At 45.1% G+C, this 23,084-nt stretch overlaps 2 protein-coding genes across 7 annotated transcripts in view; both read right to left on the bottom strand.

Moving 5' to 3' along the window:
• Positions 1-373: 373 nt before the first annotated feature.
• LOC139543094 (uncharacterized) lies at positions 374-2,909 on the bottom strand. Of its 2 annotated transcripts, none has more exons than XM_071349250.1 (6): positions 2,620-2,909; positions 2,178-2,492; positions 1,753-1,867; positions 1,515-1,624; positions 1,295-1,341; positions 374-1,036 (listed from the first exon to the last, which is right to left on the bottom strand). In XM_071349250.1, exons 1-6 carry the CDS (start codon positions 2,699-2,701, stop codon positions 851-853), a joined length of 855 nt encoding a protein of 284 aa, XP_071205351.1. In that variant the 5' UTR covers positions 2,702-2,909; the 3' UTR covers positions 374-850. The 2 variants fall into 2 exon arrangements, with proteins under 2 accessions (XP_071205351.1, XP_071205352.1); XM_071349251.1 differs by having other exon boundaries at positions 2,286-2,492.
• Positions 2,910-3,032: 123 nt separating this feature from the next.
• LOC139543091 (zinc finger protein 335-like) overlaps positions 3,033-23,084 on the bottom strand; it is a 29,237-nt gene continuing 9,185 nt past the window's right edge. For 4 of the 5 annotated variants that reach the window (XM_071349244.1, XM_071349247.1, XM_071349245.1 and 1 more), the window contains 22 exons: positions 22,569-22,712; positions 22,151-22,312; positions 21,676-21,931; positions 21,269-21,443; positions 20,947-21,059; positions 20,658-20,676; positions 18,765-18,884; positions 18,562-18,638; positions 18,153-18,313; positions 15,153-15,373; positions 14,859-14,958; positions 14,596-14,684; positions 14,355-14,441; positions 13,481-13,677; positions 13,121-13,247; positions 12,103-12,312; positions 11,494-11,636; positions 11,188-11,333; positions 10,677-11,005; positions 8,202-8,345; positions 7,901-8,006; positions 3,033-4,691 (listed from right to left, as the gene is read on the bottom strand). In XM_071349244.1, coding sequence (XP_071205345.1) covers positions 4,564-4,691; positions 7,901-8,006; positions 8,202-8,345; positions 10,677-11,005; positions 11,188-11,333; positions 11,494-11,636; positions 12,103-12,312; positions 13,121-13,247; positions 13,481-13,677; positions 14,355-14,441; positions 14,596-14,684; positions 14,859-14,958; positions 15,153-15,373; positions 18,153-18,313; positions 18,562-18,638; positions 18,765-18,884; positions 20,658-20,676; positions 20,947-21,059; positions 21,269-21,443; positions 21,676-21,931; positions 22,151-22,312; positions 22,569-22,712 — 3,254 coding nt within the window. In that variant the 3' untranslated portion in view covers positions 3,033-4,563. The remainder of the gene's footprint in view (positions 4,692-7,900; positions 8,007-8,201; positions 8,346-10,676; positions 11,006-11,187; positions 11,334-11,493; positions 11,637-12,102; positions 12,313-13,120; positions 13,248-13,480; positions 13,678-14,354; positions 14,442-14,595; positions 14,685-14,858; positions 14,959-15,152; positions 15,374-18,152; positions 18,314-18,561; positions 18,639-18,764; positions 18,885-20,657; positions 20,677-20,946; positions 21,060-21,268; positions 21,444-21,675; positions 21,932-22,150; positions 22,313-22,568; positions 22,713-23,084) is intronic. The other variant, XM_071349246.1, reaches the window with a different exon arrangement.

The raw sequence follows: 23,084 nt of genomic DNA, 5'->3' as shown, positions 1-23,084 counted from the left end.
GGTGGAGGCAGGTAGGCCCAGAGACATAGACCCAAACATGGTGGAGGCAGGTAGGCCCAGAGACATAGACCCAAACATGGTGGAGGCAGGTAGGCCCAGAGACATAGACCCAAACATGGTGGAGGCAGGTAGACCCAGAGACATAGACCCAAACATAGTGGAGGCAGGTAGGCCCAGAGACATAGACCCAAACATGGTGGAGGCAGGTAGGCCCAGAGACATATACAACCATCTCTTATATGAATGGGTAGGGGAACTCTGTGTCTGAAAGGTTTTATCCAGAGGAAACTGATATGGACATGGTGATTGGATGCCAGATAGTGTCTCTCAGCCTGTCAATAGAGCCAGCTTGTTGAAAGACAGTCATGGTAAATCCTGGTGCAGTTGAGTTATTTTATTCGTATAGTTCATAAGTCAAAAGGGTATAGACATAAATCAATCATCTTAAAGCTATAATCCGCAGTTGAAACAAAGTGTCACCCCGCCGCTATTTTGGTAAAAAGCAGAAGGATGGGCCTGTCTAATTCCTAGACAGAGCTATGGATAAAAGGACTGACCATCCATGATATCAACACTATAGTTTTAACCATGTGTTGAGGCTATAATGTGTTTGTTTACATTTGTTTACAAACATTGGAGTAAAACAAGCTTATATTTTGGGTTCTGATGGGGGTACGACAGATGAACTAAGCTCATGAGGCATTTATAAGTTAATAAAATTAATAAAAAATGTTAAATATGTAGCAACTAAGGATTATACAGATAGCCTGGTCATGATAGCATATCAAGACAGCACAAACAGATCTGTGACCACCAGGCTAAGAAAGATACAGATACGTAACAATCCGGTTCAGTGTTGGTTGCTAGCCACTGTGGAGTACACCACCGTCCCAGCAGGCTCTCTGTGTGTGTCAGGGTCATGACCTCTGGGGCTGCTGAGTGTCTGTAGGTTAGCATACAGCTCTGTGGTATGGTTCTCATGAGGTTTGAAGTTCACTGTGGTGTAGACAATACTGCTCTCCTCTTGAGGGACATGCTGCAGGAGACATACATATTAAATATTATTTGGTAACACTTTATATTAAGGTATATAACTGTTTTATAATTTGTATTTATACATATGTATAAGTTGTTTATAAACTGTTTATTACGGGGCCCACTGCAGGTGACATATCAACAGACATCATGGGGACGTCAAGCGCAAACACTAGTATTACTCTTTGTTGTCGTTTCTGAGACAAAACAGGACATTTGACACTGAGTCACGAAGACAACGTCCAAGTTTAGCACTTACTGAGACGATGTGGGCTGCTGAGTCACTGGACGTTGCTCCACATTTCTCTGTGAAGAAAATGACATCAACTTAAAGAACAGACACAGTGCAACAATGTCAAAAATCATTGAACGTCTACTGGCTAAAGGTCGTAGCCTACGTATTTAATAGACGATTTAACATGAACAGCAATTCATGTAATGAAACACTGAAAGCTGTAACTGAAAGCGCGTCCTCTTACTTTTTGCCCTGACTTTGCGATGAACCACAGCAACTATGACTGAACAGATAACGATCCCCATCGTGATGCAGAGACCTGCAGCCAGTGGTATACCAACACTCCAGGAAACACTAACAGGTGAATAGGACAAAGATTACTAAATATTGACATAGGCACACCACTCCCACAACTATTATCAACTATAACATTATCAACTAGAAGGAATAATTAACCAGCATTTGTGTGTGTGAGATTGCACCTGGGGAAAACAGGCCCAGAGGTGTCTGAGGAGGAGGATGATGAGGAGATGGAGGGTCTGATGGTTGATCTGACACGAGGTCGAGGGGGTACAAGACCGCTACGTCGACCACTATCTAAACAGAGACCGAATAAGCACTCATTTCAACACAGCGATCTGTTCTTTTACAAGTTGACTTAGCGTAGGCCGTCATTGTAAATAAGAATTTGTTCTTAAACTGACTTGCCTAGTTAAATAAAGGTTAAATAAAATAAATACATGTAATCTTCCTGCTACTGTACAATGCTTGCAGATTTCCTTGGCCTCAACACATTGGTTTACCTACAGTATGAAATTCCAGTTTCTAATAGCAGTTACTAGATTAGAACAAAATAGTTCTTTACTTCATTTAAAAGATGGTTTGATTCATTTACGAGGGTTCTTACCAATGTGGAGGTGAAAGTCAGAGTAGATATGATTCACACTGCTGACAACACACCTGTAGTCGCCAGCGTCCACAGGTTTTAAGTTCCATATCATAACGTACATCTCACCGTTGTATTCCGTTCTCGATATTCTTCCCTTGTAGAAGTGGTTGACATATCCTCTGGTATTCACAACAGGAATTGGCCCCGGATATAGTTTAGAACATAACTTCTCATAACCATTGTAGAAGGGAGGAAAGATAAATCTCAGCAGAACGTGTCCGTATACCTGTCCATTCACCTCCGTCCATTGTTGTGCTTCTATCTCAGGGTCATCTAGCAAACAAACAAGCGAACACAAAAACACTTACAAATGACCAAATATGGCACAAAAAATATCTTGCTAAACTTTCTTTTTTTAATTTTTTTATCTCAAATGAGACAAACCTAGATAAAATCTCACCTAATAGAAGAAGCAAGAGAAAGATAATCATTTTCATCTTCAGTGAAATACTCACTGAGGCGGGGCAGCTGTCCCCATACATCTTATTCACCCCCCCCCCCCAAAAAGCACTGTTCTGACACCAGCCTTGTGATTAACTTCCTTCATTTGGGGGAGGTGATCTCTCTAACTTGCAATTACAAGCATTTCGCTACACATCCGCTAACCATGTGTATGTGACAAATAAAATTAGATTTGACAAGTTTTAGAACACGCTCATTATTGGCTTAGAGTATGAAGATGACAGGTTGTCACGGTACCAGCTCGGCCATCATGGTTCCAAGTAGTATCACAATACCTCTGTTTTGGTCATAGAAAAACAAATTATCTGGCCAAAATAAAAACACAAATCACAAAAAGGGAAGTGAAAGATCTTACACAATATAGCATTGATTTATTTGGTATCAGCTTTTAGTTATTCAGACATTTTCATTCAAGAATGTCCTTGATCATGGGAACAAAATGCTTTATATGCAAAAATATATGTACAAATTACCAAAATGATGAACCACTCTTTATCCACGAATCACAATCAATCCTGTAGTCACACAGTCAGTCATCCGATCCTCCATAGGCATAGCCTTCACACAGTCTTTTACTATTCAAAACTGAAACGTCGATTGGATGCTGCGCTCTATTCTGAATTATAAACTGGGTGGGTCGAGCCCCCTGAATTCTGATTGGCTGACAGCCGTGGTATATCAGACCGTATACCACGGGTATGACAAAACATGTATTTTTACTGCTCTAATTACGTTGGTAACCAATTTATGTTAGCAATAATGCACCTCAGGGGTTTGTGATATATGGCCAATATACCACGGCTTAGCGTGTGGTACCTAAGAACAGCCCTTAGCCGTGGTATATTGGCCATATACCACACCTCCTCGGGACATATTGCTTAAATATAAATCAGCCATTTAATTCCATCTTCTTCTTCGTCTTGCAAGTCAAAGCGGGTATTGAGGCACACGCAGAAAGATCCTTTTAAATAATTACAGAGTGTTGTTACGCACCAAATGGCAACCTATTACTGATTTAGGGCACTACTTTTGACCAGGGCTCTGGTCAAAAGTAGTGCCCTATGTGGGGAATAGGGTGTCATTTGGGATCAGCCCTAGATCAACCAACCTCTCGTGTAACTTTGTTCCTTAAAATGTACAGCAGCCCCTATGATCAACTTAGAAGCAACATTTTAGAATTTAAAGAAGATTTTTGTACATGTATTTAACAGTGAGAGTTTATCTATTTGAACACTGAAAAGATGAGTGATAGCTAGCAGCCACTAAAATCCTCTCTATTACTGTTCCTATCAACTTAGATATCTGAAGATACACCACATGACAAAAAGTATGTGGACACCCTGCTCGTCGAACATCTCATTCCAAACATCATGGGCATTAATAGTAGAGCACCGTGTTCGAGGGGATCAGCTTGAGCAAGGCGCTGCCCAGATTTGCTAATCCTGATCATGTAATGTAGTTGTTTGGGATACAAGATGACTTGTAGTTTGGGAATTGTGTGCAGAGCCTTGCTTTGGCTGAACTTCTTAAACGAGGGCTACTAGGGGGCGGCAGGTAGCCTAGTTGTTAGAGCGTTGGGCCAGTAACCGAAAGGTTGCTAGATCAAATCCACAAGCCGACAAGGTAAAAATCGGTCGTTCTGCCCCTGAACAAGACAGTTAACCCACTGTTCCTAGGCCATCATTGTAAATAAGAATTTGTTCTTAACTGACCTGCCTAGTTAAATAAAGGTTAAATCAATAAAATAAAAAAACGACGTATGTCATTGGCCCCTCTGTCAGCTCATAGTGGTTCCATCACACTGGGTCCTGCACTGCAGGCCTGTCTCTCTGTCCTTTAAAGCAGGTCCCCATCCCATCCATCCCATCTGAAGGTGATGACGTCATCTCTGCTCGTCGGTGAAGGTGACTACATCATACTGGATGCCCTGCTGCTGTAGCAGCTCCAGCTGTTCTTGTGTGGCCTCAGCGTAGACTGTCTGTGTCTGCTGCGTGGTGGCATCTGCTATGACTAGAACACAGATAGAGAGAGTAAGTACTGATTCAACTTATCATCTATCTAGTCCAGGAGTGGACAACTCCAGTCCTCGGGGACCTGATTGGTGTCACAGTTTTGCCCCCAGGCCCAGCGAACACACCTGACTCCAATAATCACCTAATCGTGATCTTCAGTTTAGAATGCAGTTTGATTAATCAGCTGTGTTTGATAGGGATGGAGAAAAAGTGTGACACCAATCAGGACCTGGAGGACTGGAGTTGCCCACCCCTGATCTAGTCCTTGATTTATTTATTAATGTTTATTTGAACGATGTACAGCGAGTGTACATAACATTAGGAACACCTTCCTAATATTTGAGTTGCACCCCCTTTTCGCCCTCAGAACAGCCTTGTTTCCTTGGGGGAAATGGACATTTTAGCTTGATTGAGCCTGGTAACTGAGGAGTGTTAATTCACCTGTTTCCATACATGTTTCATTTTAAAACATTTATCTTACAAAGGAGTTGGTTAATCTATCTGCTTAACTATTTATCTGTACATGGAATTGAATATATATATATATTTTTTTTTACTCATTCATTTTTTCCTAATCTTTACAATAAAATGCCACGGGCACTATCTGATGTGTGGAGACATTTCACTGCAGCTAACGTAGAAGGAAAAACTGTGTACATTTGCAAATGCTGTGCCAAATCATATGTGAAGAATGCAACAAAGATGCAGAAACATCTGGCCAAGTGCATAAAGTTCCCTCAACGCTCACAACAAGCAACCTCTGACAAAAGTCCCTCTACTTTTATTCGAGGTGAAAATGATGAATCAGACACCTTATCGATAGCAACAGCTCATGGCTCTCCTGGAATCAAACGTTTTTTTTTGACTCAATGGAGGAACGTAGTCAGAGAAATGCTGATGAATGTCTTGCTCGAGCTGTGTATGCAACTGGTTCACCTCTGATGCTCACAGGCAATGTGTATCGGAAGAGATTTCTGAATGTTCTTCGCCCAGCATACACCCCTCCAACCAGAGATGCTTCATCTACTCATTTGCTGGATGCAGAGTTTAACAGAGTTCAAGTGAAGGTCAGGCAAATCATAGAGAAAGCAGGCTGTATTGCAATCATCTCTGATGGATGGTCGAATGTTCATGGGCAAGGAATAATTAACTACATCATCTCCACCCCTCAACCAGTATTCTACAAGAGCACAGACACAAGGGACAACAGAGACACCGATCTCTACATTGCAGATGAGCTGAAGGCAGTCATCATTGACCTTGGACCACAGAAGGTATTTGCACTAGTGAGAGACAATGCTGTGAACATGAAGCCTGCTTGGTCTATAGTGGAGGAGTCCTACACTCACATCACACCCATTGGCTGTGCTGCTCATGCATGGAATCTGCTTCTCAAGGACATCATGGCACTGAAAACAATGGATACACTCTACAAGAGAGCCAAGGAAATGGTTAGGTATGTGAAGGGTCATCAAGTTATAGCAGCAATCTAAATCACCAAGCAAAGTGAGAAGAATAAGAGCACCACATTGAAGCTGCCCAGCAACACCCATTGGGATGGTGTTGTCATCATGTTTGACAGTCTCCAGGAGCGGAAGGAGTCTCTCCAAGAAATGGCCAATATGGACAGCCCCATCAAGAGGATCATACTGCTTCTGATCAGGTGTCCTACCACTGTCATAGATCACATACTGCCTCTGATCAGGTGTCCTACCACTGTCATAGATCACATACTGCCTCTGATCAGGTGTCCTACCACTGTCATAGATCACATACTGCCTCTGATCAGGTGTCCTACCACTGTCATAGATCACATACTGCCTCTGATCAGGTGTCCTACCACTGTCATAGATCACATACTGCCTCTGATCAGGTGTCCTACCACTGTCATAGATCACATACTGCCTCTGATCAGGTGTCCTACCACTGTCATAGATCACATACTGCCTCTGATCAGATGTCCTACCACTGTCATAGATCACATACTGCCTCTGATCAGATGTCCTACCACTGTCATAGATCACATACTGCCTCTGATCAGATGTCCTACCACTGTCATAGATCACATACTGCCTCTGATCAGATGTCCTACCATTGTCATAGATCACATACTGCCTCTGATCAGGTGTTCTACCACTGTCATAGATCACATACTGCCTCTGATCAGGTGTCCTACCACTGTCATAGATCACATACTGCCTCTGATCAGGTGTTCTACCACTGTCATAGATCACATACTGCCTCTGATCAGGTGTCCTACCACTGTCATAGATCACATACTGCCTCTGATCAGGTGTCCTACCACTGTCATAGATCACATACTGCCTCTGATCAGGTGTCCTACCACTGTCATAGATCACATACTGCCTCTGATCAGGTGTCCTACCACTGTCATAGATCACATACTGCCTCTGATCAGGTGTCCTACCACTGTCATAGATCACATACTGCCTCTGATCAGGTGTCCTACCACTGTCATAGATCACATACTGCCTCTGATCAGGTGTCCTACCACTGTCATAGATCACATACTGCCTCTGATCAGGTGTCCTACCACTGTCATAGATCACATACTGCCTCTGATCAGATGTCCTACCACTGTCATAGATCACATACTGCCTCTGATCAGATGTCCTACCACTGTCATAGATCACATACTGCCTCTGATCAGATGTCCTACCACTGTCATAGATCACATACTGCCTCTGATCAGGTGTCCTACCACTGTCATAGATCACATACTGCCTCTGATCAGATGTCCTACCACTGTCATAGATCACATACTGCCTCTGATCAGGTGTTCTACCACTGTCATAGATCACATACTGCCTCTGATCAGATGTCCTACCACTGTCATAGATCACATACTGCCTCTGATCAGGTGTCCTACCACTGTCATAGATCACATACTGTCTCTGATCAGGTGTCCTACCACTGTCATAGATCACATAGTGTAAGTGGAATGGTTGAAGACAGTAAAGTAATGCTTTGGGAAACACTGCTGTAATGTATGAAGCAGAAAGTGGGTTAACATACCAGTCACAGCAGTGTTCAGCAACCTCCAATCTTCCAAGTGTTCAGGACTGGCTATCTGCTGCTGCTGTTACTACTACACCCTCCTGAACCTACCAGGGAATACTTGATGCTACTGTCCTCCAGGCCCTACCCTCCAGGCCCTTGACTGAAGCAGACAGTGTGTTATCATACCGGTGACAGCAGAATGTTCAGCAACCTCCGAGTCTTCAGGACTGACTATCTGTTGTTCTGAACTGATGGGAAGATACTGGATCTGGCCGTCATGACTCAGGGAAATCTGAAAAGAGAGCCATGGAAGTTAAACACTTAACCTTCCATCTTACTCTATGTCACAAGGAACATTTAAATTCCTTATCCCAAAAGACAGCAGTATTCTGGTTGGACTGTTTTGGGGGTTGAATATTTCTAGAAGTGATTCTTTTGGGGCTTGAGTGTTTTGTGATTGGAGTGTTTTTGGGATCCTCCAGCTCACCTGTTGCTCCTGTAGGAAGGCCCCATCATTCTCATATTGGATGATCTGTCCATCTGACATCTGGATGTGGTTCCCGTCTGCTAGCACCACGTACTCCTGGGGTAGGAAGTGTTGGACTCCATCCTGAGAGATGACATACTGGACCTGGGAGGGTGAAGGAGGAGAATTAGACCCCGGGAGGGTGAAGGAGGAGAATTAGACCCCATGGAGGGTGAAGGAGGAGAATTAGACCCCGGGAGGGTGAAGGAGGAGAATTAGACCCCGGGAGAGTGAAGGAGGAGATTTAGACCTCGGGAGGGTGAAGGAGGAGAATTAGACCACGGGAGAGTGAAGGAGGAGAATTAGACCCCATGGAGGGTGAAGGAGGAGAATTAGACCCCGGGAGGGTGAAGGAGGAGAATTAGACCCCGGGAGGGTGAAGGAGGAGAATTAGACCCCGGGAGGGTGAAGGAGGAGAATTAGACCCCATGGAGGGTGAAGGAGGAGAATTAGACCCCGGGAGGGTGAAGGAGGAGAATTAGACCCCGGGAGGGTGAAGGAGGAGAATTAGACCCCGGGAGAGTGAAGGAGGAGAATTAGACCCCGGGAGGGTGAAGGAGGAGAATTAGACCCCGGGAGAGTGAAGGAGGAGATTTAGACCCCGGGAGGGTGAAGGAGGAGAATTAGACCCCGGGAGAGTGAAGGAGGAGAATTAGACCCCGGGAGAGTGAAGGAGGAGAATTAGACCCCGGGAGAGTGAAGGAGGAGAATTAGACCCCGGGAGGGTGAAGGAGGAGAATTAGACCCCGGGAGGGTGAAGGAGGAGAATTAGACCCCGGGAGGGTGAAGGAGGAGAATTAGACCCCGGGAGGGTGAAGGAGGAGAATTAGACCACGGGAGGGTGAAGGAGGAGAATTAGACCCCGGGAGGGTGAAGGAGGAGAATTAGACCCCGGGATGGTGAAGGAGGAGAATTAGACCCTGGAGGGTGAAGGAGGAGAATTAGACCCCGGGATGGTGAAGGAGGAGAATTAGACCCTGGAGGGTGAAGGAGGAGAATTAGACCCCGGGAGGGTGAAGGAGGAGAATTAGACCCCGGGATGGTGAAGGAGGAGAATTAGACCCTGGAGGGTGAAGGAGGAGAATTAGACCCCGGGAGGGTGAAGGAGGAGAATTAGACCCCGGGATGGTGAAGGAGGAGAATTAGACCCTGGAGGGTGAAGGAGGAGAATTAGACCCCGGGAGGGTGAAGGAGGAGAATTAGACCCCGGGAGGGTGAAGGAGGAGAATTAGACCCCGGGATGGTGAAGGAGGAGAATTAGACCCCGGGATGGTGAAGGAGGAGAATTAGACCTCGGGAGGGTGAAGGAGGAGAATTACCACAATATCTTCACTGTCTGTCCTGCTTCTTTATAGTCAAAGTAAAGTTTATTTTTGATTTTTTTTTAAATCTTTAAATCTTTATGTTGCCAATTGGAAATGTGTGAGGGGGATTGACATGGGGTAGAGGACGAGGATGAGATCTTCATTGTTTACCTATATGGATCCATATAAAAAGTCTATAAGCAGCTATACATCTCTGGCTCCCCGTGTACCGCAACGTCGCCTGGTTGTCTCCTGTCATGTACCGCAACGTCGCCTGGTTGTCTCCTGTCATGTACCGCAACGTCGCCTGGTTGTCTCCTGTCATGTGCCGTAACGTCGCCTGGTTATCTCCTGTCATGTGCCGTAACGTCGCCTGGTTATCTCCTGTCATGTGCCGTAACGTCACCTGGTTATCTCCTGTCATGTGCCGTAACGTCACCTGGTTATCTCCTGTCATGTGCCGTAACGTCACCTGGTTGTCTCCTGTCATGTGCTGTAACGTCACCTGGTTGTCTCCTGTCATGTGCTGTAACGTCACCTGGTTGTCTCCTGTCATGTGCTGTAACGTCACCTGGTTGTCTCCTGTCATGTGCTGTAACGTCACCTGGTTGTCTCCTGTCATGTGCTGTAACGTCACCTGGTTATCTCCTGTCATGTGCTGTAACGTCACCTGGTTATCTCCTGTTATGTGCTGTAACGTCACCTGGTTATCTCCTGTTATGTGCTGTAACGTCACCTGGTTATCTCCTGTTATGTGCTGTAACGTCACCTGGTTATCTCCTGTTATGTGCTGTAACGTCACCTGGTTATCTCCTGTTATGTGCTGTAACGTCACCTGGTTATCTCCTGTTATGTGCTGTAACGTCACCTGGTTATCTCCTGTTATGTGCTGTAACGTCACCTGGTTATCTCCTGTTATGTGCTGTAACGTCACCTGGTTATCTCCTGTTATGTGCTGTAACGTCACCTGGTTATCTCCTGTTATGTGCTGTAACGTCACCTGGTTATCTCCTGTTATGTGCTGTAACGTCACCTGGTTATCTCCTGTTATGTGCTGTAACGTCACCTGGTTATCTCCTGTTATGTACTGTAACGTCACCTGGTTATCTCCTGTTATGTGCTGTAACGTCACCTGGTTATCTCCTGTTATGTACTGTAACGTCTGTCCGTCCACTGTGGTGATCTGCTGGATGTACGTGGCCTCCTCCTTGTCTTCCAGGCCCTGTTCCTGGGACAATATAATGCGGTCCTGATCCAGGCCCTGTTCCTGGGACAATATAATGCGGTCCTGATCCAGGCCCTGTTCCTGGGACAATATAATGCGGTCCTGATCCAGGCCCTGTTCCTGGGACAATATAATGTGGTCCTGATCCAGGCCCTGTTCCTGGGACAATATAATGTTGTCCTGACCCAGGGCCTTCTGTATCTGCTCCGGACTGATGGTCTGTCCTGCCTGCAGGGCTGTAACAAAGAGAGAAACAACAGCACCTCAGACAATGGCCAATAACAACATAAGTGTTAACATTTCAAACAAAATGTCCTCCAAATGGTATGGATGGAAATAGAGGACATCAGTGATTTATTCACCCAGTGAAATGACCTACAAGTTGGTGTAAACGTGTGTGTGTGTGTGTGTTCCTTACACTGTAGCACGGCGAGAGCCTCCTCGTCACTGCTGACTATAAAGGTCTGCTGCTGGGAGCCTCCTCCAGAATGGGTCTCCCTTGTCCGAAGGTCCTGGCTGTGGAGACGCTCCATATGGAACTTGAGGTGGCCGTTACGATTAAACCTGATAGGTGGGACAGACCAGAATGGTTACCTAAGGTGCTTTCAAAAACATTTTCTGTACAACAACAACAAAAAAACATTCTATGCTGGCGTCACCATCCCAACACTTCATAACAAAGTTTATTCTCACGGCCTCAAGATGCCCTAATTGGTTGAATTACCTCTGTCCACAGATCTGGCAGGTGAAGGGCTTCTCGTTGGTATGCGTCATCATGTGTCTCCTCAGGTCCTTCCTGTTTTTGGAGGCAAAGCTGCAGCTGGGGCACTTGTGAGGCCGCAGGTAGGTATGCATGCCCATGTGGGTCTGGGAAAGGAATGGTACATTGATAACCAAATGATAGCATGCTTTGGATAGAGACGAACTGTAATTCACTACAAGGGGTCAATGCTGCCTTTCAAGACGAACATTTTTTGGGGGGGGCAAAAAAAGTGTCCCTTCATATTTATTAAAATGGTTAATCTCAAACGCTTTCCTCAATTTATTGGGTGTGCTCTCCTCACCCACCTTCTGAAAAACGTCAGACGGTGAAGAATCAATCAATCAAATGTATTTATAAAGCCATTCTTACATCAGCTGATGTCACAACGTGCTGTACAGAAACCCAGCCTAAAACCCCAAACAGCAAGCAATGCAGGTGTAGAAGACCAGAGATCTGAGGGGAGGGTCCTTATCTACTCTTCCAAAGCCCTCCCCTAGAGAGGGCACAAGGAATCAAGGAGAGATTTGTTTTTAGATTTCCATCCTGGCTGAGAAATGAGAAAAGACCCACCTTGACGTCTGGCCAGGAGGAGGCAGTGAAGTCACAGTCGGGACACTTGAAGGTGGAGGGGTCGATGTGGGCCCTCTTGTGGTTCTCCATGCCACTGCGGCCCTGGAACGACTCAGAGCAGATACGACAGGAGAACCTCTTTGGGTTGAGCTGGTTCTGGTCCTGGGGGGATCCCACCATGGAGGGGGAACCGGGGACCTCACTGCTTAGCTGAAGAGAGAGAGAGAGAGAGAGAGATGGAGGACGAGACAGCACATTACCTTCTCAGAGATCTACAGTTCAACAGAACAGGGATGAGTTTCCCGAGAGTTTCAGAGCATTAACATAATCTTAGACACAGGAACTGTACTCCTGTGGAAACTGTTCTCTAACACCCCCTGCTACAGTATGTGGTATTCCTGTAGAAACTGTTCTCTAACACCCCCTGCTACAGAATGTGGTATTCCTGTAGAAACTGTTCTCTAACACCCCCTGCTACAGTATGTGGTATTCCTGTAGAAACTGTTCTCTAACACCCCCTGCTACAGTATGTGGTATTCCTGTAGAATCTGTTATAACACCCCCTGCTACAGAATGTGGTATTCCTGTAGAAACTGTTCTCTAACACCCCCTGCTACAGTATGTGGTATTCCTGTAGAATCTGTTATAACACCCCCTGCTACAGTATGTGGTATTCCTGTAGAAACTGTTCTCTAACACCCCCTGCTACAGTATGTGGTATTCCTGTAGAAACTGTTCTCTAACACCCCCTGCTACAGTATGTGGTATTCCTGTAGAATCTGTTATAACACCCCCTGCTACAGTATGTGGTATTCCTGTAGAAACTGTTCTCTAACACCCCCTGCTACAGTATGTGGTATTCCTGTAGAAACTGTTCTCTAACACCCCCTGCTACAGTATGTGGTATTCCTGTAGAAACTGTTCTCTAACACCCCCTGCTACAGTATGTGGTATTCCTGTAGAAACTGTTCTCTAACACCCCCTGCTACAGAATGTGGTATTCCTGTGGCTGGCTTACCTCTACCTGCTGTAGAACTCCATCCCCCACACCAGAGGTCAGGTAGTACTGGGTGTCTCTGTTCTCTTTGAGTGTTGTTGTTCCCTCCTGCTCTTCCTCCATGGGCTGGGGACTGCCCACGTCACTACTGAAAACACAACACATTGGAACACGGTGAAGTAAAAGTCAACTAAGTTGATTTATTTCCAAAAAATGTTTGATACTTTTTTTGGAAATGGGAGAAGAAATTTATTTCAGCGCTTCAAAAATCATGGGAAAATATCATCAGGAATGCGAATTGTATAGCAGATCAGACAGAATGGCGCTCATTAGCTAATGGCCAGTGCCGTGTTGGCCAGGTGAGGCCAGGTTCTACAGTACCTGTATCCAGGTCCAGTGCTTTCTATCTCCTGTGTAGCCTGTTCCATCTGTTCCACCACACTGAAGCCCTCTGCGTCCTCATAGGCCTGGACGGCTATCTGAGTAATCTCTCCATTCTCATTGGTCCCAGCCTCATAGACCTCTTGGACCTCTTGCACCAGGGTCTCCCCATTCTCAGACATGTGGAACGTCACAACCTAAAGGACCACAGCAGAAATTAAAAGGACTATACTTTTTTGTAATTTTTTTTATATAAAATAATTTTTGGGTACTTTTAAGGAAAAGCTCTCGGTATAGTGTTTTTTCAGAGACCCCCGTACCGCACAACAAGGATGAGGAAATTAAAATCGCTGGCTGGGGGTAAGTTTATACAAAAACAATTGAAATCGCAAAATAAAAAATAAAAAGTGTCTGGACCCTTCCTATAACATGCCAAATACAAAGACAGAGATTTGGTTAAAAAACAACAACACAAAAAAATATATATATTTCTCCTTTAATCCTGGGGACCCAAAGGGGTCAACTTTTTTTTTAAACTTTTGCCCTTCCACTCAGACATTTGATTCAAATAATCAACTCATCACCAAGCCTTTGATTGCAATCAGGTGTGTGAGAGCTAAGGCAACAACTAAAACTTGCATCCCTTTGGTTACCCAGGACCAGGGACCAGGATTAAGAAATTCTGATCTAATGACGCTTCCTAAAGCACATATATACAGTACTAACCCCCTAGTGTGCGTACGAAATTGTGTCTGGACCCTTCTATAACATGCAATTTACATACAAATTGAGATCTGGTTGTAAATAAGCCAAAATTCTCCTTTAAAGAAACATTACGCTACACCAGCCTGAAATAAATGAAAATCAAATAAACCTTTTGTGCTCCCGTGGTCGCTGAGGTAACCGCTGTCCAGGAGCCTGCGTTTAGAACCTCAGAGTCCGATGATTTCAACATCTGTACCTGAGGAGTACACACAGACAGACTGCTCATCCAATACACAACCTAGTCTGTCCCAATCATGCAGAACTGTGTAGCAGACCTGTAGGAATCATTAGATAGGTCAGTAAAACAGCAGAGGTCTACTCAATGAGCCAATGTGTGAACCAGCCAGTACCTGTAGTGAGTTTTCCACCAACTGTCTGGCGTTGCTCATATTCAACAGCAGATCCAGTGCATTCTGGGCTGACAGGTTCGAATTCCCGGCTGTGGAGATGGAGAGATTTTAGTTATTATTGTGTCATGCTTCTCAATGCATTATAAAACGTTACCATTGGGCTTGGTAGAGATCTTAGGCCTGTTTATCTGTCCTCAGGGGCAGTTGGCCACTGAAGAAGAAGAAGGAAGAATATTGAGGAATGAAGACGAAAAATAACTGACCCTGTTCGTAAGTGATGGTGGTGTTTCCCATTGCATCTTGGGAGACTGAGGCGTTCTGCATTGTCTGCATGGCTTGTAGTGTGTCAGAATCCACTGCTACCTAACACATGGGTGGGAAAAACAGTCAAACATTCCCTATCCAAAACTATCCATTAGATATTATTCATTCCAAGTTACTAGCTTCTACTCTTTTTCCTTTAGAAGACCCTCTGAAGCCCACAAACTCCTGTTCATCTCTATATTTAGAGGCATTATAGATATTTAAAGTACAGTATATCTCTTCCCCAGGCGTACTATAGTATTCTGTAGGCTCGCTGTGTCGTCGTGTTGCTGTTTGAGTTCCTCTATCTGTTGCTGGGTGAAGAAGGGTCTCCTCCTCCGCCTGACGGGCTCCTCGGGGTGCGTAGCGCTCCACTCCTCAAACGCCTCCGGGTGGCGACACTGGACGTGCAGACCCAGGTTCTTACGGTGCTTCGTCATGAAGTGGCACATCTCACAGGAGAACGGCTTTTCTCCTAGAGGGTGAAAGGAGGGCACATTAGATCTACCCATTGGGGTAAATATGCTAAAGCAGTGATCCTAAATCCTTCTGCTTCTAGATATTCAACACCTTGAATAGCTGAATAGGGGCGGCAGATAGCCTAGAGAGGTTAAAGAGAACCATTGGCCGAAGGGTCGCTGGATCAAATCCCAGGTCCAGCGGGGGGGGGGGGGGGGGAAACTGGTGGAGAGTGAGCCTGACCTTGTGCTACCAACCCCACAAGGGTGTGTTTGTCTCCAGGTGTTGAGTGGTAAACCCTTGTAATAGCTAGTGAACTAAACTGATTGGGATGGAGAAGATCATAGTGACATTACAGTAACTCACCTGTGTGTTTGATGGCCAGGTGAGAGACCAGGAAGTCCTCTTTAGAGGTGCACTATTTACAGTAGTCACATTTAAAGGGTTAGGGTTGGGTTTAACCCAAATGAGTCCCACTGCAACGCCGGTGCAATTTGGACTTCTAACCCCTTTTAAACAGTGTGGCTTGTACCATAGGATTGGTCTATTTCTTCCGCATCGGTTGGTACCATTAATCTGTGTGATTAAACGGGGGATGAGCTAGAGTTAAACGGGGGATGAATTTGATTTGATTTGAGAGGTGTTAGTGAGACCAAGGGCGGAATCTGAAGGGGCCTGAACGGGGCCGGCGACATGTCTTTTTACAAAAATGTCTGAGAGTCAAACACGTCCATGATGCTCACAAGCTACAGAGCTGTTAGACGGTAAGGGGTTCTTCTACATAGAAGATCATAAGAAATCTCATGGACATAGTGTCTATAATAAACTCACATAGTTGCTGTCACAAACTCCACATAGTTGTCACTGAGTAGTTGGATTTCATTTCCTACTGAGCAAACAATTTCTGTACTGACAGCATTCATATGAATACATATTTATTTAGTTTTTGCTTTAGTGTTTTTAAAAAATTGACATTTGAATGCAACTGTTTATTAGGGCTGTCCATGACTAAAAATGATTTGGTCGACCAAAAGTCGTCTGCTCTTTTGATCCAACCGATTGGTAGAAATTTAAAACGTGTATTTTTCCATACATAGGGTATGTCTATGTGTTAAGAAAATAAACCATATATGCATTGAGCTTGACATAAGACAAATGACTCAAGAGGGAGCCAGATAATCAGAAGAAAAATAACTTAACCTGACCCGATTGTCCTCCTGCTCCTACTGGCAGATTCTGCCGTTACTCTCCTGAAGTTGCCGGTAATAGACTACATGAGGAGCCTGCAACCTTTCTCATGTGGAATGACCATTTATCTTGCCATTTATGGTTTACATATGCACATTTTCCTGGAACAGTTTCATTTAATTTATAATAACATCTTTGTATCTGAAAATCATTGTCATGTGGTTAATCAAAATTTATATCCAAATCTAAATGAAAATGATGAACCCGAGAAAAGTAACTTCTATTGCATTGCCAACTATGTAAAAATAGCCTATAAAGCCAAAAAAATGTAAAACAGTGCAGCCTGCAGGTAGAAAACATCCCGATTAAAATAAATATCCTATAAATCACATTGGCTGCGCATGGCCTGTCTGCAATGAACTTAAAACATTGTATCAACTGTTTAACTTGGATCTGGCTCAAAGCTCTCACGAGCAAACTTACAACATTGTATAAAATATTCTGGGCCTTCAGCGTTTCCTGTGCCAGTGAGCTCAGGACAGACACAGCTGTAGGCTATTTGAGCAAAAGATAAGAAGTAATTATGTTGGTCTATTTTATGACGTTTCCACTGCCTCAGAGCACAACATTTTCCCCCTTTCACGCTGAGTGATTATCGAAAGGGAGAGAGAGCTGGAAAGATTGTTCTAATACATTGAGGAACTATTGTCATTCTCAATGGATGTAAAGGTTGTTTGCTTGCTGTTTGAGGTGAAGAAAACATTCCTTTGAGAAGCTCCACAGCTCATTAGTGGTGGTACTTTAGGCCAATCAGAAATACTAAAATCAGGGCACATTTATATGCCAACATTTGCACGCAGGCTAGGTAGCCTATAGGCCTACTTCTATGCGTAATCAGGTGCGCGTCCTTACTCAACAAGTGTAACATAGGTTGTGGGCTCTGCGAACAACGTATCATCTCCGACAATGAGAACGGTAAAAGACTGGAATAGTAATACATTGAATGCATTAACAGACATGAACGTAACCATACAAACATTGTAGATTAGACTTTATAGGAATTAACAGTAAATATACTACTGGTGATATATGTAATAAGAGAATTGATAGACACTAAAAATCAAAAGCAAACAATTCACACAATAAGTTATGAAACAATGAACGTGCACAAATTGTTGGGAGAGAGCCCGTTCTGGAGAGAGAAGTACATTGTGCATCCACAATGCACTTCTTCTTGGAATGGGCCGTCCCTGTAGCCTCCACAATGGATTAGTTCACTGAGATGGACACGAATAAAACAAACTTGTGTGCCGTAAATTGAAAAAAACAATAATAATAATAATATATACAAATGTTGGTCGACCAACAGCCTATCGATCAAACAATCGACCGGTGGACTAATTGGGGTCAGCCCTACTGTTTATGTCAAATTGTTTGGTAGCTAGCTCTGGTTGTCCTGAACATGGTAAAACACCTCATTGTGAGGCTAAGTATAAAAGGCTGGACATGCAGATCAATGAAAGTCATAAAAGAAAATACTATTTTTTTCCCCCTGGGGTCTCGGGACTGATAGGGTTTTAAGAGTCAGGATTAGGTGTAGAACTCACCTGTGTGTTTGATGGCCAGGTGAGAGACCAGGAAGTCCTCTTTAGAGGTGGAGTATTTACAGTAGTCACATTTAAAGGGCCGGTCGTTGGCGTGAGACAGCTGGTGGTTGAGCAGGAGCTTCTTGTTGTCACAGTCATAGTCACAGAACTCACACTTGAACCTGGTAGACAGACACATGCATTAGACAGGTTACAGGATATTAACACTGTTTAGTGTATGGTAAGGAGAAAACATTTTGAAACAGGTGAAACAGGAGGTACTAACTGAACTTCACAGTGCAAATTGGTTTTGCTACAGTGTGTAATGAACACCACCCTGGTTTCACAGGACTGACTATGTTTGTGTTCTGCTGAGACCCTGTGTTCTGCTAAGAGCCCCAATGAAAATGGCGCTACATCCTGTACTGACCTGCTGTTGTCAACACTCTGGATGTGTGTGAGGAGATGCATCTTGAACGTATATCTCTTCTTGAAGGACTTCCCACACTGGGAAGTCAAAGCACAAACAGATATTTATAAAGATTTCAAAGAAAATCAGGAGATTACAACTAGAACCCTGATTGATTTGAGTGGATTATTGGAATTGTTAATCAAGGTCAGATGATGTGTTACCTTGTCACACATGTGTGGTTTCTCAGCACTGTGTGTCTTCATGTGCTGAGTGAGTCTCTTCTGCATGGGGTAGACTCTATGGCACACTGGACACGGGAACGACAACACCTTAGAAACCTGCTGAGAGTCAGACAGACCACACTGGTCACGGGACTGACAACACCTTAGATACCTGCTGAGTCAGACAGACCACACTGGACACGGGAACGACAACACCTTAGATACCTGCTGAGAGTCAGACAGACCACACTGGACACGGGACGACAACACCTTAGATACCTGCTGAGAGTCAGACAGACCACACTGGACACGGGACGACAACACCTTAGATACCTGCTGAGAGTCAGACAGACCACACTGGAACGACAACACCTTAGATACCTGCTGAGAGTCAGACAGACCACACTGGACACGGGAACGACAACACCTTAGATACCTGCTGAGAGTCAGACAGACCACACTGGACACGGGAACGACAACACCTTAGATACCTGCTGAGAATCAGACAGACCACACTGGACACGGGAACGACAACACCTTAGATACCTGCTGAGAGTCAGACAGACCACACTGGACACGGGAACGACAACACCTTAGATACCTGCTGAGAGTCAGACAGACCACACTGGACACGGGAACGACAACACCTTAGATACCTGCTGAGAGTCAGACAGACCACACTGGACACGGGAACGACAACACCTTAGATACCTGCTGAGAGTCAGACAGACGACACTGGTCACGGGACTGACAACACCTTAGATACCTGCTGAGAGTCAGACAGACCACACTGATCACGGGACTGACAACTCCTTAGATACCTGCTGAGAGTCAGACAGACCACACTGGACACGGGAACGACAACACCGTAGATACCTGCTGAGAGTCAGACAGACCACACTGGACACGGGAACGACAACACCTTAGATACCTGCTGAGAGTCAGACAGACCACACTGGACACGGGAACGACAACACCGTAGATACCTGCTGAGAGTCAGACAGACCACACTGGACACGGGAACGACAACACCTTAGATAACCGCTGAGAGTCAGACAGACCACACTGGACACGGGAACGACAACACCTTAGATACCTGCTGAGAGTCAGACAGACCACACTGGACACGGGAACGACAACACCTTAGATACCTGCTGAGAGTCAGACAGACCACACTGGACACGGGACTGACAACACCTTAGATACCTGCTGAGAGTCAGACAGACCACACTGGACACGGGAACGACAACACCTTAGATACCTGCTGAGAGTCAGACAGACCACACTGGTCACGGGAACGACAACACCTTAGATACCTGCTGAGTCAGACAGACCACACTGGACACGGGAACGACAACACCTTAGATACCTGCTGAGAGTCAGACAGACCACACTGGACACGGGACGACAACACCTTAGATACCTGCTGAGAGTCAGACAGACCACACTGGACACGGGACGACAACACCTTAGATACCTGCTGAGAGTCAGACAGACCACACTGGAACGACAACACCTTAGATACCTGCTGAAAGTCAGACAGACCACACTGGACACGGGAACGACAACACCTTAGATACCTGCTGAGAGTCAGACAGACCACACAGGGACGACAACACCTTAGATACCTGCTGAGAGTCAGACAGACCTGTACAAATACATCTGGCTTGTACAGACAGACCATACGACTCCTATGGCATAAAAAACAAGATATCATACTGGGTTTAAAACCTTTATACAGATTTCATAAACCTGCTATGGCATGAAAACAAGATATGTCACTAGGTTTATAACATGTTTTTAAATGGGATGACCTGGATAGAAAAAGTCTATCTAGGGTGGCCAACTATAGTAACTCAACATTTTATAGATTAAAAAGGTGAAAATACTTACAGACTCAGACTTTGTTTTCCTGTGAAAGGATGAAAAATAAGTTACTGTATCGAATGATTTGATTGATTAATTAAAATCGATTAAGCTTCGATCGATCTCCAGCTTTAAAAAAAACTCAAAACAATAAAGGTTTATGTGCCATTTTGGTCTGGTGATGTGAGTTGTATGATGCTCACATGTGAATGTCACACACATGGTGTCAGGAGAGAACATACTGCCCCTGGTTACGTACTGCTGAGTGTATGATAACGTCCTGTGTGTGTGTGTGTGTGTGTGTGTGTGTACATACTTGTCCTTGTTGTGTATTGCAGAGTGTCTGATGACATCCTTCTTATACACACTGCTGTAGTCACACTCCTCACACTTAAAGGGCTTGTTCCCCTGGTGGTTAAACATGTGTTCCTGTTTAACACAACAGAGAAAACAGGCACCATTCCACTGTGGTTATTACAGACAGTACAGGGAACAGACTAGGCCTGAGATACAAGAGAAAAACTGAAGACTGATTCAATGATTAAAGAAGCAGTGTAATTCATTTGCAATAAATGCTGTAATGAAGGCTATATACATTTGACTGACTGATCGGACTGTATGCCCCCGGCCCCACTCACCTTGAGCGAGGACCATCGTTTGCAGCGATAGTTACACTGCAGGCACTTGAAGCACTCTGGGTCGTTTCCTTGGTGAGAGTCTACGTGGAACCTCAAGTCATCCTGGGACAGGAAGCGAGAGCCACAAATCCAACAGTTGTGAGGCCTCAGAAGGGGCTTCAGAGACGTGTAATACCTGGTGATACAGACCGGTAGGGGGAGTGAAGGTATTTAGTTAGAAGATCTCAGTATGCGGCTACATCATGTAATATCCTTTCCAACAGTACAGATCTGTGCCGTACGCAACCACCATAGTTGCTGGAAGGGACAATGTCAAATGTCAAAATCCAGGCTATCACAGGACAGTACGATACAGGTATTCAGAGATACAGTAGCTCGCTTCAGGTGTCCGTAACAATGAGTCTTACTTCATGTACTTCTTGTATTTCTTTCTGAGAAACCGCTTGGAGGGTCGACCTCGTTTCCTGGGGAAAAACTCTGCCTCCTCCGGCCTCCCATTGGGTGACGGGTCTTTGTTCTCAGAGTCTGACTGGCTGATGCCGGCTTCCACTGCTTTTCCATTGGCCAAGGAATCTGGTCCGTTTCCCAGGCCTGAGGAACTGGCTTCCTCGGAGCCTTGAGGGTCCCCACTCCCGTTACGCTGCTTGGATGCACCCTCAGCTTCTGTACTCAGCCGAAACAAGGGAAATACAGAGCAGAGTTAATGCATAAGAAACCTATTCAATAACAGCTTAGTGAATGAAAACAGCACACAACTGTCTTCTTGCAGTGATCTTTGGAAAAGCCTTCACTTAAAAATTAAGAAGACGTGCAGAAACAGCTGAGCGTATTATTCGTTGAATGTGAGCATGGCGAGTGTATTGTTCCTACAGTAGTACCCACCCTTGCAGTTGTAGCTGCCCTCTGTGTAGGTGAACTTCCTGGGGCGTCCCACCCTGCGTCGGGGGCGGTCTGTGGAGGAGCAGGGAGGAGGGGCAGGTTGTCTCAGCAGGGCAGGCTGTCTGCCCCTACAGTCCTCATCTGCTGGGTTATAGTCACTGTCCTCTGGAGAGAAAAGAGGGAGAGAGTGAGTGTGTGAATCCCAAATCGACCACTAGCCCATACACCCAAGTAACCAACCGACTGACTGACCGACCGACTGCCCAGCTGACCGGCCGATTGACCGGCTAACGGGCTAACTGACCGACCGACTGACCGACCGGCTAACAGACCGACCGTCCAGCTGACCGACCGACCTGCTATCGGCTTCTTGTGACAAGTGCTTATATATAAAAAAAACTTGACATGGATCTCAACGTACCTTCAGAGTCATCGATGGCCCCAGCATCTACGATGTCTTCGTCCTCTGGCTCCTCAGGCTGTGGCTCTGGTTTCACCTCAGCCTGCTGACAGGCCAACGTATCACTACGCCTGGGCCGACCACGCTTCTTAGGAGGGGGGCCACCTGGAAGTCACACAGCACACCACCAATCAGATCATTGTATTCCATTCAGGACCATCAATCAGCTCAATCAAATGCAATTTTTCCCTTTGGGGATTGATTTAGCCATATTCCTTTTAGTTTCTAGTGGAGCACAGAACCTCAGTTTAGGAGTTAATAAAGCACTATCTCGTTTTATTTGATCATATTCCATACAGGCCTCGTTGGCAGAGCGCACGTTCGGTAAATGATAAAAAGGTTGTATTAGTCTATTTTCCCCAGGGGGATAAATAAAAGTTGTCATCTAATTAATTCAGCTGAGGATAAATAGTTTTAATCTAATTATTTCAATTGAAGATGAATAAAGTTTGATTCCATTTGAATTCTGTTTCTGCC

Source organism: Salvelinus alpinus, chromosome 17 (assembly GCF_045679555.1).
Source record: "Salvelinus alpinus chromosome 17, SLU_Salpinus.1, whole genome shotgun sequence".
Classification (NCBI taxonomy): Eukaryota; Metazoa; Chordata; class Actinopteri; order Salmoniformes; family Salmonidae; genus Salvelinus; species Salvelinus alpinus.
This window is presented reverse-complemented; position numbering and strand designations above follow the sequence as displayed.

What these genes read in the sequence shown, in the direction of transcription:
- LOC139543094 (XM_071349250.1), bottom strand. Translation starts at nt 2,701, where the DNA reads ATGTATGGGGACAGCTGCCCCGCCTCAGTGAGTATTTCACTGAAGATG. An exon ending in TCTCTTGCTTCTTCTATTAG is followed by an intron (nt 2,493 to 2,619) that starts GTGAGATTTTAT and finishes TTTGTTTGCTAG; the next exon opens with ATGACCCTGAGATAGAAGCA. An exon ending in CAGCAGCCCACATCGTCTCA is followed by an intron (nt 1,037 to 1,294) that starts GTAAGTGCTAAA and finishes TGTCTCCTGCAG; the next exon opens with CATGTCCCTCAAGAGGAGAG.